Here is a 16,554-nt window from a genome sequence, read left to right as displayed (position 1 = left end):
CATTAAGAAATATTTAAAGTAATTTTTCATGAAATAAATTACCTTTAATTAATATGTAGAATGTTACTAGAACTTAAATAAAACAAAAAAAAAAAAAAAAAGAGAAGAAAGATATACCTTAAGTTTACTTTGTGTATTGCTAAGTTCTAGCAGAAGGGCATCTTTTTCTTGTCTTATCTGTGCTAATTCTTGTTTAGTCGATGTTAGTTCTGATTGTAGTTGTACTAATGTATTTTTTCCATCTGAAATCCAGCCATGTAATTTAGGAATTGGTTCTCGCAAGTCACTAGATGAACACACAATGGAAAAATAATTGTTTTACTAACAACACATAAATGTCTAAGCTACATCAATATATAACAAGGATACAGAACTTAAGATTTTAAAAGTTAAATTATCGTTTGATTCAAAAGTTTAAATCTTAGCCAAGATTAAATGAGACATTAACTTCTACATAAATGTTCTGATTAATTATTACAATTATAATGTATAAAATAATATATATATGAAATGATAATACAATTTTATATTTTGAGTTCAGGCTGACATTAAAGTTAACTCTTCTAGAACATAAAATAAGTAGCAGTTATGTACTAGGGTCAATCTAATTAATGATACTATAGAAGACAGTGCCTTAGTAAGACTTCAATCCAACCATTGAAACCAGTAAAAGATTAAAACAACAATACCGTTTGTATAATAAGTACTAACTAGTGGACAGCAACTGATCAACACATGAATAACAAGTTGACAAGTGAACGATTAAAACAACAGCAGCAGCAAGTGTTTTGAGGCCATTCTCTATGTTAAAGCAGGAATTATCCTTACAAACCTCTTAAATTTTCATCATTTTACTCTTTACTCTACAACTGCTCATTTCATCCTCTATCATCTTTAACCATGTCTTTCCTAGTCTTCTTTCCACGTTCATCTCACCCAATCACCTTCATCCTTCCTCAGCACATGACCAACCCTTTCATTCCTTTTCTTCTCCCATCAACCATCTCTGGCTCTATTCCAATCATGCTCCTCAATTCATTGTCTTCCTCTCTCCTTTTATCCACTGCGTTTCACTCTTTTCAGCTTTCACTGCTGCTTTCCATTCATTATCCATGTTTCATTGCCATAAAACACAGCTCCTTTCATACATGCCAACATGCAACTTTCCCTTCAGAAACATCAGTTATTATATTGTATAATAAAATATTTATAAAAATCAATGAAATCTGATTAAATTAAAAAACTTTATAGAACAATATTCAATTTCTGAGACAAGCACAATCTGAGGTAGAAGTGTAGCTGATTAAATCAATCCTATCACTTGACTAGTACTTATTTTATTGAGACCCTGAATGAAAGACAAAGTTCACCTTAATGGGATTTGAACCCCAAATGTAAAGAAACATCTCCAGATATCACAAAACATTTTATTCATCACTTTACTGATCCAATCCTGTCATTTCATCACCATTATATAATCAGTAGTAGTAGTACTCACTGTGTCAATGTATTTTTGTTCACATAATTAACTTGCTCCAGATTACTGACTGGGGTTGGTAAAAGACTTGGTGCATGATTTCCCAAACTAGAAGAAGGTCGTGATGACTGGTGTGAACAATTTAATGGCATCATGTTAGGTGAGCTAAGAGAATTTTGCAAGTTATTTTTCTGTGGGAGTGTCTTTTTAACAATGTAGCCCTCCTGCACAAAAAGGTCACTGAGACTAAAACCATCATAGAATAATTCCCCATAGATTCCAGTGCCATCAGACAAACGACCAGCTGGGTGTAGTTTTAGCAATTTTCCATTTGTGAATTCCTTTACAAAAGCCAATCCCTAAATAATGAATAGAAAATAAAACAACAAAGCTTATATTAATAATAGGGCAAGAAGAAAGTCTCTGTGTTGATATTTAATGGAAACTGATTTTAAGATTCTACATGTATAGGATAACAGTAACATTTACTTATGCAACCATATAATACATAAATTATCTTTATTAAGGTATATTTTTATTTACTTCCTAAAACTAACAAGAAAACTATTAAAAAATGTTGATTTTTAAGTTAAAATCCATCCATTTGTCCAATATTCCTGGGAGGGTTGAGGGAGCAGAGTCCTCAGAAACTTCCTCAATAGGATTTTATCAGAAGCAACCTAAATGTACCCTTTGTTAACCCACATGACAAATGATGCAGGATGGTTATTCTTTTGAATCCTTTTCATATTGCAGTTTTTGGTGGTCTTATTCTTACCATGCAACAAGCTGGTATTTGTATTTGACCTATGAACTAAGTTAAAATAAACAAATAAAAAAAATGACTAATACACCATGGTCTAATTGGCAAATATACCATGGTCTTGTTGGCAAATATCATAAATTAGTTTTTAAAAAAGAAAAAAGAGAAAAAAAAACAATTACTTTTTCATCCATGTACTTTTTGGATTTCGTAAGGTTCAAAATGACTTTGCGAGCAAATGGCTTAAATTCACAGATGTTTGGAGGAACTTCAACCAGATTATTTACACAGGTCTCTTCTTCATTCCCATAGTCGACGAAAGATACTCGAACCTAAAATGATAACAAAGACAAAGCAGTGTATTTAAGGACACAAAAGAATCACATGAACTTAGTCATTTACGCATAAACGTATATTTTTGTACAAAAATCATCATTTTAACATCTCTTCTCCATGCTTGCATTCCAATAGAAATTAATGAAGCAGATTTTCTATTGCTGAATGCCCTACCAGTTGCCAACTCTCACCTGTTTCCAAGCGAGGTAATAGTTCCCTGTGACCAAACAGGTTTTTGTAGAACATTGGAAATGAATAACATTGCTTGTATGACAGTGACAAGACAAGGAAATATATACACAAACACAAGTGACAGGCTTCTAACTGAGTCTGCCTACCAAATCCACTCACAAGGCTTTGGTAGCCTGGAGTTATAGTATAAGACCTAAGTTGCCATGCAGTGGGATTGAATCTGCAACCATGTGGTTGGGAAACAAACTTCTTAACCACAGCCAAACCTGTGCCATAAATATCATTAAGTATCAAGGTCCTTAGTTTATATATTTACCAATGTTCTAACTTTTAGCTGCAGATGTGTGCAAATTTTGTTTTTCTCTGCAAAGTACATGTGTGAATAATCATCTTCAATTTCATCCTTTTGTGCGTAAGTTTGTATGTCACCTTTAACTTCTTTCAGTCATTGAACTGCAGCTATGCTGGAGCACCACCTCAAAAGGTTTCAGCCAAACAAATTGACACCAGTACATATCTTTAAGTCTAGTACTTATTCTATTGGTCTCTTTTGCTGATCCACTAAGTTATGGGATGTAAACAAACCAACACCAGTTGTCAAGCAGTGGTGGAGTGGACAACACAAACATGTGTATGCATGTAACAAAAGGTTCCACACAGGGCTATAGTAGAAGACACTTGCCTAAGGTGCTGCACAGTGGGACTGAAACCAAAACCACATGGTTGCAAAGTGAGCTTCTTAACCACACGACCATGTATGTACACACAAGTGTACAGCTTAGAGGGAACACTGCTGGTTACTGACATCTGGTCATGCATGTGTTAGTGACCAGACCATAAAGAGACAACAAGAGACTTTAATAGCGAATAATATATATAAATACTGTTGCCAAAGAAAGATCACTTGACTTAATTGATATGAAGACACTGACCAAAACACTCCAACCTCTGGCCCACAGACACCATACTTGGTCTCTCAATAGCTTTTCTAATGTAACAATAACCTGTACTCATCCTCAACACTAACCGTACCATTTCCACTTTGTCCCACCTAGCTCACCCACTCATCTTTTCTCCTCTCACCCCACCATATTGTGTTCACCCCTCCCCAACCCATAGTTCCCACATTAACCACTATACCCAGTCTTTTCTCCTCAGAATGTTGGCCCTCTGGAATTCCATTCTTGTATGTTTTTTCCTGTAGTCATCAACTGTCGAAGAGGAACAATAACTGTATTGATCTCAACAGTCTTGGAGGAATGTGAAAGCTAGGGACACAGCACTTTCTTCCAGACTAATTCAGTAAAATTAAAGAAAAAAGCCAGCTTGGACATAGTAGGAAGTGAGTAGTCATAGTGGACAAACTGGTGTTGTTGGAAAGGGTAGTGTGTGGTAGAACAGGAGGACAAAAATGGACAAAACACCTTGTCATATTTACTTTTATGTTCTGAATTAAAATGGTACAAAGATTAACTTTTTTCCTTCATTCCTCTGAAGTTTCTTAATAAAGTAAGTATTAAAGTAAAGAGGATGGGTAATGATAAACTAACTACTTCCTCACCCAAATATATGGTTCCAACTGATAAATTAGAAACCATTATTATACTAAAACAAGAGAGTCAAGGCTGTTCATCAAATTCATCCATTTACCTTGCTAGACAAATGTTGCTGCTGCTCTCTGATAATACACCGGTACCAAAGTTGATCTTCAGAAAACTTGGCAGCAAAAATCTGAAGTGGGAAAAAATAGTAGTAAAATTAACAAGAAACCTAATAAAAGGAAAATCTGAACTTTAGTAAACAATAATAAAATTGGGTGAGTTTCATGAAGAAATAAAAATGGTAACTCTTGAAGTAGATTCAGATTTTCATGTAGTTATACATAAAAAAGAAATTTCATCTACTGTCAAGAAATCCCAAAATATTAAACAATTATCTTAAATAGAGAAAGAATACTGAATCATACTTTATTCAACTGGATTTTTTCAACTTTCTTTGCTTTTGGACAGACTTCTGCCAGCTGGTTGGTGACATATAACAGTTTTTCCTGTACATCTTCAGTCACTACTTGCACCCAGATAACATTGCAGTTTTCAACATGACTCACTAATACTGTTTCCTAAAAAAAAATAAAAAATTTTTAAATAACAGAAACAAAAGACTGTAAGAAGCTTTTAACTGTAACAAACAACAAATGTAACATTAATATTTAGATGGAAACTTTCATTGCATCAAAATATTAATTTATAACACAATCACAAGGGAAGCGGAGCACATGACAGGTATTTAGTTTTATTGATTCTGGAAGTATGAAAGGCAAAATCCACCCTCAGTGGGATTGAAACTTACAGCATAAAAGGGCACAACTTAAATAATACAAGATATAGTTGTACCCATTGCTCTATTGATTCTATCAAAATGTGGATATTAATATGAGTTTTAAGAAAAGAGAATTTAATTAGTAAAGGGGACAAAATGAAGTTAAAGAATATTGAATTAATTCCAAGGTCTTGAGCAATATAAAATTATTTTATGTGCAAAAATTCTTGAGTAAAAAGCAGAAAAGTAGATGTGATGTTAAGTTTCAGACAACAAACAAATCATAAGATTAAAAAATACGATATCCTGTCACACTAGATGCGTCAAAACAGTTTAGCAAGCAGAGACTTTATTTGCCTCAATTAACCCCTTAGATATAAATCAATAGAATCTTGCATTACAGGTGAGAAGTTTGCAATATTTTAACTCTTTCAACTAACCACTCCAGTTTATTATCATCCCTGTGAGAATTGATCCATTTAGCTTAGTTTCAGATATTTTGTTGTGGTGAGAGTCATTGACATCCTTGTGGGATTGGAAGAATTGACTAGCTGAACTCTTATAAAGAGTGGCATACTGGTTGAGGTTGTAGGAGTCGTCGAGAGTTTGTGGAAGTCATTGAGATCATTGAGAGTTTGTATTTATTGAAGTATCGTGTTTAGTGGAGTAATTTGAAGTACATCGCGTGAAGACAGTTGTGTGTATCCCTGCTTTGTGAAATCAGTGTACCCAACGTATAGGAAGATATAAAAGTGGCAACGAGGATATCCACTTACAAAAGTAGCGATAAATTTATTCGAAGCTTACATCCGACATTAACATTTTCTTTTGATACAAAATCAAAGAAAAATTAGTTGATATGGAAGATTTATTAGCCTCCATGGTGCAGTTGCAACAGCAACAACAGTTACAGCAGCAATTATAACAATACCAACAGTTGCTGGAATTAATGTTGAAGTCCAAAATTTCTTTAGGTTCGTTCTTGCCAGATGGCCAGAAGAAGGTATTATTTTTTCTCCATATTTCCAAAGATATGAAGAAATCTTCAAAGAGGAATGCAAAATTTGAACTGACAATGAAAAGGTACGACTACTTTTAAGAAAATTATCCCCTGCTAAACACAAAAAATACTGTAACTACATTCTGCCCCCAAAAACCATGTGAAATTTGTCTTGCTGAAACAAATTGTTATCAAAACTTTTCAGTGAGAGAAGTTCTCTGTTCAATACTCACTGGGAGCGTTTGAATTGAGTAAAAAAAGATGAAGATTTCGTTACCTATGCCAGAGTCGTCAAAAGAAAATTCAAACTAAAAGAATGGATTTGTTTAAATGTCTAATTTTTGTTCAAGGGTTAACTGCAAGCAAAGATGCAGAGATACATGCCTGGATATTGACAAAATTAGAACAGGACCAGAATTTGACTTGGAAAGCAGTGGCAGAGGAATGTCAGAGAATTATTAGTCTACAACATGATGCAAATAAAATTGAGGAAAAGGATTACTCTCACATACATGCATGTGGACCTGTAATGGATAAGGAAAAAGAAAAACACAGATCAAGACCTATGAGTGCGGAGGTCTACATTTTAAAAATAACTGTCCATTTATAAATTTTAAATGTTTTAACTGTCAAAAAAATCTGACAAAAGCTCTCATTGCAGAGCAGAAAAAAATAAAAGGTTGAACGGAAAAAATTCTGGGAAGGATTTCTCAACAGAAAATCTAGCCAGGGCTCACAAAAGAAAGTTTGTGAAAAATAATGTCAATTTTTGACAAGCTGTTACCAGTAAAAACAAATAGGGAAAACACTAAAAATACAACAAAGTATTTTAATATCAATGACAAGGTGTTTTTCAAAATATATAAAAATATAAGAGAGGGTTGGAAAGACAGAGTAGGAACAAAGCAAATAGGCAAAATGATGTATATGGTAAGAGGAAAAAAAATTGGAACACAAAAGATATCTAAACCAGTTAAAAAATAGATATACAGAAAAAAAGAAAAGAGATACCCATGGAAGTGCTCTACGACACCTTTGATTTACCAATGCCACAAGTAATCGAACCTAGGTGTAGTAGCACAAGAAAGAGGAACAAACAGAATGGTTGGAAGTAGTACCTAAATGGAAGAAATATTAAACCCTAGGAAGTAAATCTGAAAAGGGGAGACGTTGTGATGTTGTCATTGACACCCCAGTGAGATTGGAAGAATGGACTAGCTGAACTATTATAAAGAGTAGTATTGGTTGAGACCAGAGAGGTCGGGAGTTGTTGAGAGTTCATGTAAGTCATAGGAAGTTGTTGAGAGTTTGTATTTATTGGAGTATCATGTTTAATGGAGTAATTTGAAGTACATCATTTGAAGACAGTTGTGTCTACCCCGGCATCGTGAAATTTGTATATCCAATGTATAGAAGGATATAAAACATTTGGATCAAACCCATAGTTTTTTCCCATAGAAAAGGATCTACAGCTGTATTAATCTCACCAATTTGAGAGAACCTACAGAAGTCATGGACTTGCTCCTCCTCTACAAAAAGACTTCATTTTAAATATTAAAATAGACAGAATTACCCTAGCCATTAGTAAAACATGAAAATACTTGCGGAAACTGTAAGTACTAAGTCAAATACGAGGTTTGATCAATAAGTATCAGGACTGTTGCCATGGTAAGGAAGCTAAAGCATGCAGAGTGAAGCCGCTTGGTACAGATTGACCTTGACCATTGCAGTGCTTGGAAGTAACATGTGTAACATGTGATCATCGCACTGACCATGACAGAAAATGTTGTCATGGTGACAATGTTGTCAGAGGACAATACAAAGTTGCAGAAAGTGTATGGAGAGGAGTGTATAAGCCACACACAAGTGTACAAGTGGTTCAGATGTTTCCAAAATGGCCCAAAAATGTTGATAGTGATGAACGTTCTGGGAGACCCACAACCAGCAGAACTGAGAAAAACATTGCAGATGTGTATGCAGCTGTAAGGGGAAATTGTCAAATCACCATCTGAGTTATCAGAAGATGTGCAGATTAGTTAGGGTTCATTTCAGTCCATTACCACTGAAGATTTGGGTACAAGACGTGTGTCTACCAAATTTATGCCAAAACTGCTTTCAGCCAACCAAATGGATACTCAGGTTTCATTTGCACAAGATCTCCTTGACTGTGTCAAGAATGACGAAAACTTTTTGAAAACTTTGCATAGGCCTCTGAGCAGGTATCCCCAAGCTTTTGGCAAAACTTGATTCAAATTCTCTGCTCAACTTTCTCCGTCATGGTCAATGCAATGATCACACATTACTTCCAAGTACTAGTGTAAACAGCAGAAGTGAGCTAGAACGTTAAAACTTAGTGCACATAGACAGCAGAGTTTGAGGTCAATCTGTACCAAGCGGTTTCACTTTGTATGCCATAACCATTATTACTATGGCGATAGTCCAGATATTTATTGATCAGACCATGGATACTGTAACTTATATGGATACAAATATACACAAAGATATATTTCTTATTGCAGTGATCCTTCAGTTTTTCTAAGACCTGTAAAAGAACTTGGAAGGTTGGGCCTCCAACCAGGCCTTTTGCGACACCCTTAAAACAAGAACTTTCAGTACTCCTTCATAATTCCTCAGCAACAGAAACAGCATTTTACACATGTTTTTCTATGCTTGCAAAGGTTAGATAAGTCTCAACACTTGTAACCTTTGTTGTGAACTCAAAAGGAAACAATTCTTGGTTGTTTCTTTTCTGATGTTCAGCCTTCACTACTTTTTCCTGTATCTTCTTTGGACTTCCTCTTCTGAAGATATTTTCTACATTGGTTTACTTGGCACTTCTACCACACTTGTCTTCTCTCTTATATACTACAACTGATTCCTCTGCTACTAAGTTTTTCTCTCAGCTCTTTTGTGCTCCATCATTCATAGTCTTCATATATTGTCCTCATTTTACGCTCAGGTTTCATTACCATACATGCAAATGCTTAGGTCATTTCTATTGCAAAACTGCAAGAACCTTGATTCCTCAGAATTCCATATACCATAATGATAGCTTGCATGTACATCAAAGTAGCCACCAAGGTGTTGCCCAACACTATCCACTGAAATCACAAGCCATGACAGCAAAATCACATAGCCAATTACTAAATATCTGTTGCATATTTCAGAAACTACTTTGTCCAATGCTGACATGGAAAAATGAAAGAAAAGAAAAAAAAATTCTGTCCATGCTGACATGGAGAATTGAAAAACTCAGTAGTCTTACATCAGCAGGATCTTCTGGTGATGACTGGCTACATCGTGAATTCTTTCCATCTGGCCTATTGGTTCCTGTGTGCCGATTTGGTCGATCTTCATATGGAACTATACAAAAGTCATTGATACACTTCATATAAATAAAACAATTGTGCATTTTTAACACACATTAATATCCAAATACCTACCAACTGGATAAGGGTTTCAACTGGTATAACTATAAAATTACACTTCTACATTTTCCTTGTCTACAAATATTATACATCTATCACTATAACTGGGATTCTATTTACATTGCCATACCTGTGAAATTGTAACTTATGCTTGTAAACAAAATACCTTTCAATAACATAAACCCAAACTCTAGAACAACTACTTAGTCTTCAGTTATAATATCTCTACATTTTTGCCAACAACAAAATATATTCTCCTCTACGTTCTTAATTTTCATGTGTAGTATTTTAAAACTTCTATTATACACAGATACCCTTAATAATCGTATTATATACAAATGCTCTTAATTTCAGTGCTATATACAGATAACCTTAATCATTGTAATATAAGCATAAATCCTTAACCCTTTAGCATTTAGATAACTCTATCAAATGTAATGCCTATTTATTCACATTTTGAATAATCATGCATTATCTTGTAGCTTCAAAATTTTGATATGATTGCATATTTTTAAAATGACATTGTAGGGTAGGTATCAGGGAAGGAATGTAGCTGATTTGAACATAAAACATGTAGAATATTTGGGCCAGATATGGCTGATTTAAATGCTAAAGGGTTAAGCATTGTAATATATAAAAATACCTTTAATTGCTCTATTACCCACAAATGCCTTTAATCACCCTTAATTACTGTAGTATACAGAAATACCTTTAAATATAGTATTATGTTTAAAAATATACTGTTAATTACTGCAATGTAATAATTATTAAAAATGTTCATAACACCTTCCATAAAGGTTATTCACACTAAAATTCCATTTATCAAAAGACACTAGCCTATTTACAATAGGCTAGTGTCTCTTGTTATTTCTAAATTCTATGAAAATTATGAATACAGTACAAATATTTTGGTTTATTTTATCTATTTATTTGCTATATTTTTTATAATAATTATCAAAATGTTGCAGCTATAAAAATATGAAAGAAAACATCTTTTGAAAACATTGACAGACAAAATTTAGAGTTTTAAGGAACAATTTCATAAATTGCGTTTTCCCTATAATTTGTGATCCAAACATGGCACTGGAATCTACAAGAAGATATAAAATAACTCAAACATAAATCCTTTTACCTATATCTGGTCCTCTATTTGAAATTCTATCATTTTTTTTCTCTGACTTCATTCCTACAGATTGGAATTTCTCTCCAGGTTTTCTAATAAAAAGAAACAAATATTTGGAAGAAAAAAAAATGTTATGTCTTAATAGCACACTTTGGAAATATTTTGATTATAAAATATTTAAATCATAGATATTTGTATCAGAATTACATATATTTAGACAAACCTCAATAATTAATTTTCATTTTAACCCATTAAATACTGACATGGATTGAATACAGCATGCATGCATTTGTGTGTGTATACACAGGTATGGTTGTATGGGGAAGAAGCTTGCTTCCCAACCATGTTGTCTCAGGTTCAGTCACACTGTGCAGCACTTTGGGTAAGTGTCTTCTACTATAGGCTCTGGTTGACCAAAGCTTCTAAGTGGATTTGATAGACAGAAACTGAAAGAAGCCCGTTAGTCAATGCTGCTGACTGTGTTTTAGCTAAAGCTACAGCTTTAATTAAGTCTGTCCAGAGTTGCCTCTATTCAGTATTTCCCATTGATAATGGCTAAAGAGTTAGAAACGCATCTGGGAATCCAACAGGGGGAAGTAAGAGACAGATATGGTGTTTTTACACCTTTTTACCATGAGAGAGAATTTTTTTTCTCCATGGTAACTGCAGTGAATTTGCCTTTAGAAGCTGAAATATGTCACAAACATATTTTAACTAACTTAAAGTTCACTTACATATATGTACATACATACATGTGTTTGTGTGTGTGTGTGTGTGTGTGTGTATGTACCCCTTGCCATACATGCCTGGCCATAGAGAAATATTACCTTGCTTCGAAACAGGTAAAGGCATAACAAATTCTCTCTAACCCATGCAAGAATAGAAAAGTGGATGTTAAATAATAATGCTATATATATATATATATATATATATATATATATATATATATATATATATATACATAATTATACAAAATGGGACAAGAACACAAAACATCCTGACAATTAGGTGATACAAAAAAAGGGACAACAAAACATTCAGACAGATGATACAAAGAAAACAAGGACGGGTCATTCAGAGTTTTCTTTCCTCAGTCGAGTTCCAGATTATCTTTGCAATTTCAGCTGGTTATATTCGTGATTGCTCCAAACTGGCCAGTTCCAAGGAAAAACTAAGGTGAATGCATTAGATTCCTTGGAAGAAAGCAGTGAATGTATACAAAAACAAAGATGGGAAAAAAAACAGAGAATGTTACATAAATACAAATAACAGGACATAATATTACTATTTGTCATCTTTCTTGTGGGCCAGTATCATAAGATCAAACCTCTTTCTTCACATCTTAAATTCCAAAATTATAGCTGCAGGAACTATAATGAATAGTAAAAAGCTATAAACAGAACCAAAATGAACCTCTATGTTCATCAACGTATTTGCTGCCAAACTTAACCTTCCTTAGAGCACCTGTAAACACAGCCTTGGATATTTCCAAGACATTCATCTACATCCAGTTTTCTCAGTGAACAAAGAAAAGTGATGTATCTATACAACAATATCTCAATATGTTATTTAAAAATCTTCATTTCTAATCCTCTATCACATTCTTTTCATTCTTGTTCACTTACCAACCCACCTTTTCTGTTCCTCTATCCCTAGTCTTTGACTTTCATATTCCCTTGTACCTTGATCTCATAGCTCTTTCTCTTTCCAGATAAGGAAGTTATGTATTCATCTCTTCAGCAAGACACCTGCTCCTTGCCTTCTATTATACTTTCATATCCCTACACTATAACCCACTCAGTTGAGAGGTTTTGTCTGAGTATTTGCTGACCTCACCAGTGTTTGTGGCAGAAAAAATAAAAACCCTGTACACTCTATGAAGTGACTGACATTAGGAAGGGCATCCAGCTGTAGAAACTATACCAACAGACACTGAAGCTAGCACAGCCCTCTAGCTCATTAGTTCCTGTCAAACTGTTTAACCCATGCCAGCATGGTAAAAGGGACATTAAATGATGATGTAAATACTAAGTCTTTCCCCTTGTGAAGAATGTACCGGTTAACATAAATAAATGATCAGCAACTTCAAGATAAGAACTAAATAGACTTATTGAAACAAGACAATCATGAGAAGGATGGTACAACAGAAGCTGACTGATTCTTTGACCAGACTTAGGTTCAAAGAAGCTGTAGTTGGCATTTGTGATAAAATGTGGGAGAAAAAGAGTGATAACATAACATACAACTGGGAGATTTCTATGAGGTGAACTGCTGCAAGCAAAGTTGCTACAAGAGATACTGAATACTATGTATACATAGCATGGAGAGGAGCTGACAGTAAGAGGACTAGATGCAGATCTTCCAGATTGCAAGGCAGTGTATCAATACAAAGCAAGAAAGTGTTGATGAAATCTGTATTTAGAATGATAACAGTGCATTTACCATCACTGACACCAAAAAGAAAGAGACATGGAAATGTTATTGAGAAGCTTCTGAGTTTTAAGAATGGGGAAAAGAGGAAGGAGATCCAACAAGGAGACCAGCAATTAAAGTTGACAGTTATATGTAATAAAGCACAATTAAGGATATGAAGACAGAGAAAGCAACTGAACGACCAGGAATAGTCACTGAAAAGTGAAAGATATCCAGCAAAGTAGAACATGTCATTTACATAGAAAATCAGGTAGAAGGGAGGGGTCACACTTAATAACTGGGACAGCAGTATAAGCATCAACTGCTACTAGGGCAAAGAAGACACACTCTACAAAGAAGCATCAAACTGATGGGCCAGGTTTTGAAAGTAACTGGTTCTAAAAGAGTTTTAGCAGAATTAAGAAAATTAAATTAGATGAGATGCAATTTGGGTTTAAGAGAGGACAATTTACAACCAAGGCTGTATTCCTAGTGATACGACTACAAAAGGTCTTAGCTAAGACAAAAGCACAATACTTAGTATTCATGACCTTAAAAAAAGGCTTTGACAATCAAGTTACAGGGTCTGTAATTTGATGGTCACTAGAAAACTAGGTTTGAGTGACATGGCTTTTAAGCTTTTTCCAGGTATGCTAACAGCAGATTTCAGCAAGGAATTTAGTGTGTAGATAGATAGCCATCAGGGCTTGGTTCTCAGCCACCTTCTGTTTATTGTAGTTCTTCAAACCATTACAAGGGAATTTAAGACCAGCTGTATATAAGAATTCCTCCTGTATGCTGCTGATCTAGTACTTATAGCTGAGTCTGTTGAAGATTCAGAAACAATTTCATGTGTGAAAGTAAAACCTAGACTCAATGCTTTAATCACTGGAAAGAAGACAGAACTTAAAGCCCTTTCATAAGCAAAAAATGGGAAGGTAATTATTTCATTATGGTGTACCTAATGTAAACTATAGTGCACAAAGTATAGTAGAATTACAGGTTGGTTAGGTGACTGAGCTGATAGTAAAAGTAGATGTTCCAAAAGAATAGCCAGAATAAGAATGGTCTGGGAAAAATTCAGGGAGCAATTACTTCTGCTGATACAAGATTCACTCTCCCAGTGAAGGACATATTGTTTGATGCTTGTGTATCAATGCAATATTGCACAGTAGCAAAACGTGTGCATTAAATATGGAGGATGTGTGAAGGCTTCAAAGAATTGAGAGAAGCTTGTATGAGTAACACAGTACAAATGAGATGAAAGAAAACCTAAGTATAAGAAGAGTCAGATGCAATGTGCCAAAGAGAAAACTGCATTGGTACAGACATTCAAGTAAAGAAGTCCCAAGTAGAAGGAAACTGCAGGAAAGGAACAATGAGGAAGACAAGAGATGAAAGATGACTTCAGAATGCTCAATCTAACAAAGATATAAGGAGTGATTATAAGAAGTGAGACAGTGCTTGAGATGATCTGTCCATGTGTAAGCATACAAAAACAGACATAAAATGAAGATAGCAAAGGTGATGATGAAATGCAGTTAGTTTACAGTACTTTAATAGTTCAGAAAGGAATAACAATATCTAATAATTTTATTGTATTCACCTGTGTCTTTTATCATTTTTTCCTGTACGTCTTACTACAATGGTGTTTCCATCAACATCACAGCCATTACATTCATCTACAGCTTTCTTGGAATCTTCATCACAATAAAAGCGAACATAGCTAAAAGAAATCATAGATGTGGAAAACTGAAGACAAATAATAGGATTAGAATATAGGAAAAAATATAAAATACATTGTTTTTATTTTTTGAAACTTGTGATTTCTCAAAGTTAAAATACAGGCACTAAATATTATCATAAGCTTACTTGCTTCTTCTTGCTACCTTAGCTATTAGCAACAATATAGTCAATAACAGAGGAATTCAAAACTCCTTATATACGTAATATACAAACATAGTCATATAAATTATAAATAGTTTATTAATACAAGTAGTTAATTAGTACAGTAAAGAGCTTGAACTTCTGATTCATAATACATAATACTGAAAAAATACTTCTTGAATGTTCAAATAAACTCTTCAGTTTCTTGCTTAACTCATCACCAGTTGGTTAATGTTCCACTTAGTTAATAATTCTTAATACACATAGCCTTTGTTTATTACAGATTCATTCATTGCTGATCTGGAATAACAAGCTATGCAGAATTGTGAACCATGTTGCGCTTATGACAGATAGATGATCAGTTGAAGATTCTGCAAACATCGCAAAAACATGCCCTAGCAACCATCCACAATGCTTAGTTACCTAGAATTTATTTGTTATTGTTTATTACCTTCGCCTTAGCTAAAGCGGAGGTATTGTTTTCAGCCATGTTTGTTTATTTTGTCTGTGGACAAGATATCTCAAGAACCGTTGGATGGATTTGGATGAAACTTTCAGGGATGTTTGGCCTCGTGACTGGCACAAACTAATTAGATTTGGGAATTGATCAGGTACTGGACAAGGATTCTGGATTATTTTTCTGTTTTTTTTTTTACTTAATTTTTGAAAGGGGTTCGGGTCATTTTTAGTATTCTTGCTTGTGAGAGCAGTCAAGTTTATTTCAGATATTCTCATTTTAAAGATCTTCTCTGGCTAATCGTTGAGAGGATGTTGGTGCTGCCTTGTTAGATCTTAAGTTTTGAACATCTTTATATCTCCTGTAAATACATCTATTAGTAGATTCTAGGCCCAAATTATATACTGATGTTTTAAATAACAAAAAAAAAAAAAAAGACCAAAATCAATGAATCTGAAAAGATAATCTCTGAAAGAGTTAAGTATCTTAAATCAGATACACATTATCTCTTTCTTGAAATATAAACATTTTTAGTTAGTTTCATAATAAATCAACAAATATCTTTCGAAAATGTTTGTATAATCTACTCTTTTAGCCCTATATATATCTGGTTAAAATATAATGCAATTGTAGTTATTTTATTAAGAATCCATCAAGACATTATGCTACACTAAACAGTCATAATTTTTAAACCTAAAAATATTTTCAACCTTTATTTCAATAACCTAAAATTTAAGTGTAAAATATTACTTAGAAGACAAAAAAATACCACTTACGAAATTTTAGTGCCTGGGGTATTGTTGTCATCTCTAACCATTATGGACTGGATTTCTCCAAACTTAGAAAACAGACGACCAACATTTTTCTGTTAGAAAAAGATGTATAAATCAGTGATAAAAAACACAATTCATATTATATTTTATTTTTCTAAATGTAAGTTTCAAAATAAATCATCAGTTCTTTGCCTAGATTATTTCAGCCAATATTGACTTACATATAGTCCAGCTGAACGTCAACTGTCACCTATCTCATCAGTCTAAAATGAACTGCCAAGTTCATACCCCCTGTAATCCTTCCATGACCCACTAACCTGAAAGTTTCAAATTTAAAAGTGTTAGGGTTAGGTAGGTAATCGTGCGGGTGTTAATCTCAAGATTTAC

General features: G+C 33.9%; 1 protein-coding gene across 1 annotated transcript in view; it reads right to left on the bottom strand.

Moving 5' to 3' along the window:
* Positions 1-16,280, bottom strand: part of LOC106878746 (serine/threonine-protein kinase 31) — a 49,287-nt gene extending 33,007 nt beyond the window's left edge. Inside the window, exons 1-9 of the mRNA XM_014928062.2 lie at positions 16,171-16,280; positions 14,657-14,776; positions 10,648-10,730; positions 9,353-9,450; positions 4,735-4,887; positions 4,419-4,499; positions 2,423-2,572; positions 1,499-1,836; positions 118-286 (exon numbers count right to left, since the gene is read on the bottom strand). Of these exons, the coding sequence (XP_014783548.1) occupies positions 118-286; positions 1,499-1,836; positions 2,423-2,572; positions 4,419-4,499; positions 4,735-4,887; positions 9,353-9,450; positions 10,648-10,730; positions 14,657-14,776; positions 16,171-16,211 (1,233 nt within the window). The 5' untranslated portion in view covers positions 16,212-16,280. The remainder of the gene's footprint in view (positions 1-117; positions 287-1,498; positions 1,837-2,422; positions 2,573-4,418; positions 4,500-4,734; positions 4,888-9,352; positions 9,451-10,647; positions 10,731-14,656; positions 14,777-16,170) is intronic.
* Positions 16,281-16,554: the final 274 nt, after the last annotated feature.

The sequence above is a fragment of the Octopus bimaculoides genome, chromosome 5 (assembly GCF_001194135.2).
Source record: "Octopus bimaculoides isolate UCB-OBI-ISO-001 chromosome 5, ASM119413v2, whole genome shotgun sequence".
Taxonomy (NCBI): domain Eukaryota; kingdom Metazoa; phylum Mollusca; class Cephalopoda; order Octopoda; family Octopodidae; genus Octopus; species Octopus bimaculoides.
This window is presented reverse-complemented; position numbering and strand designations above follow the sequence as displayed.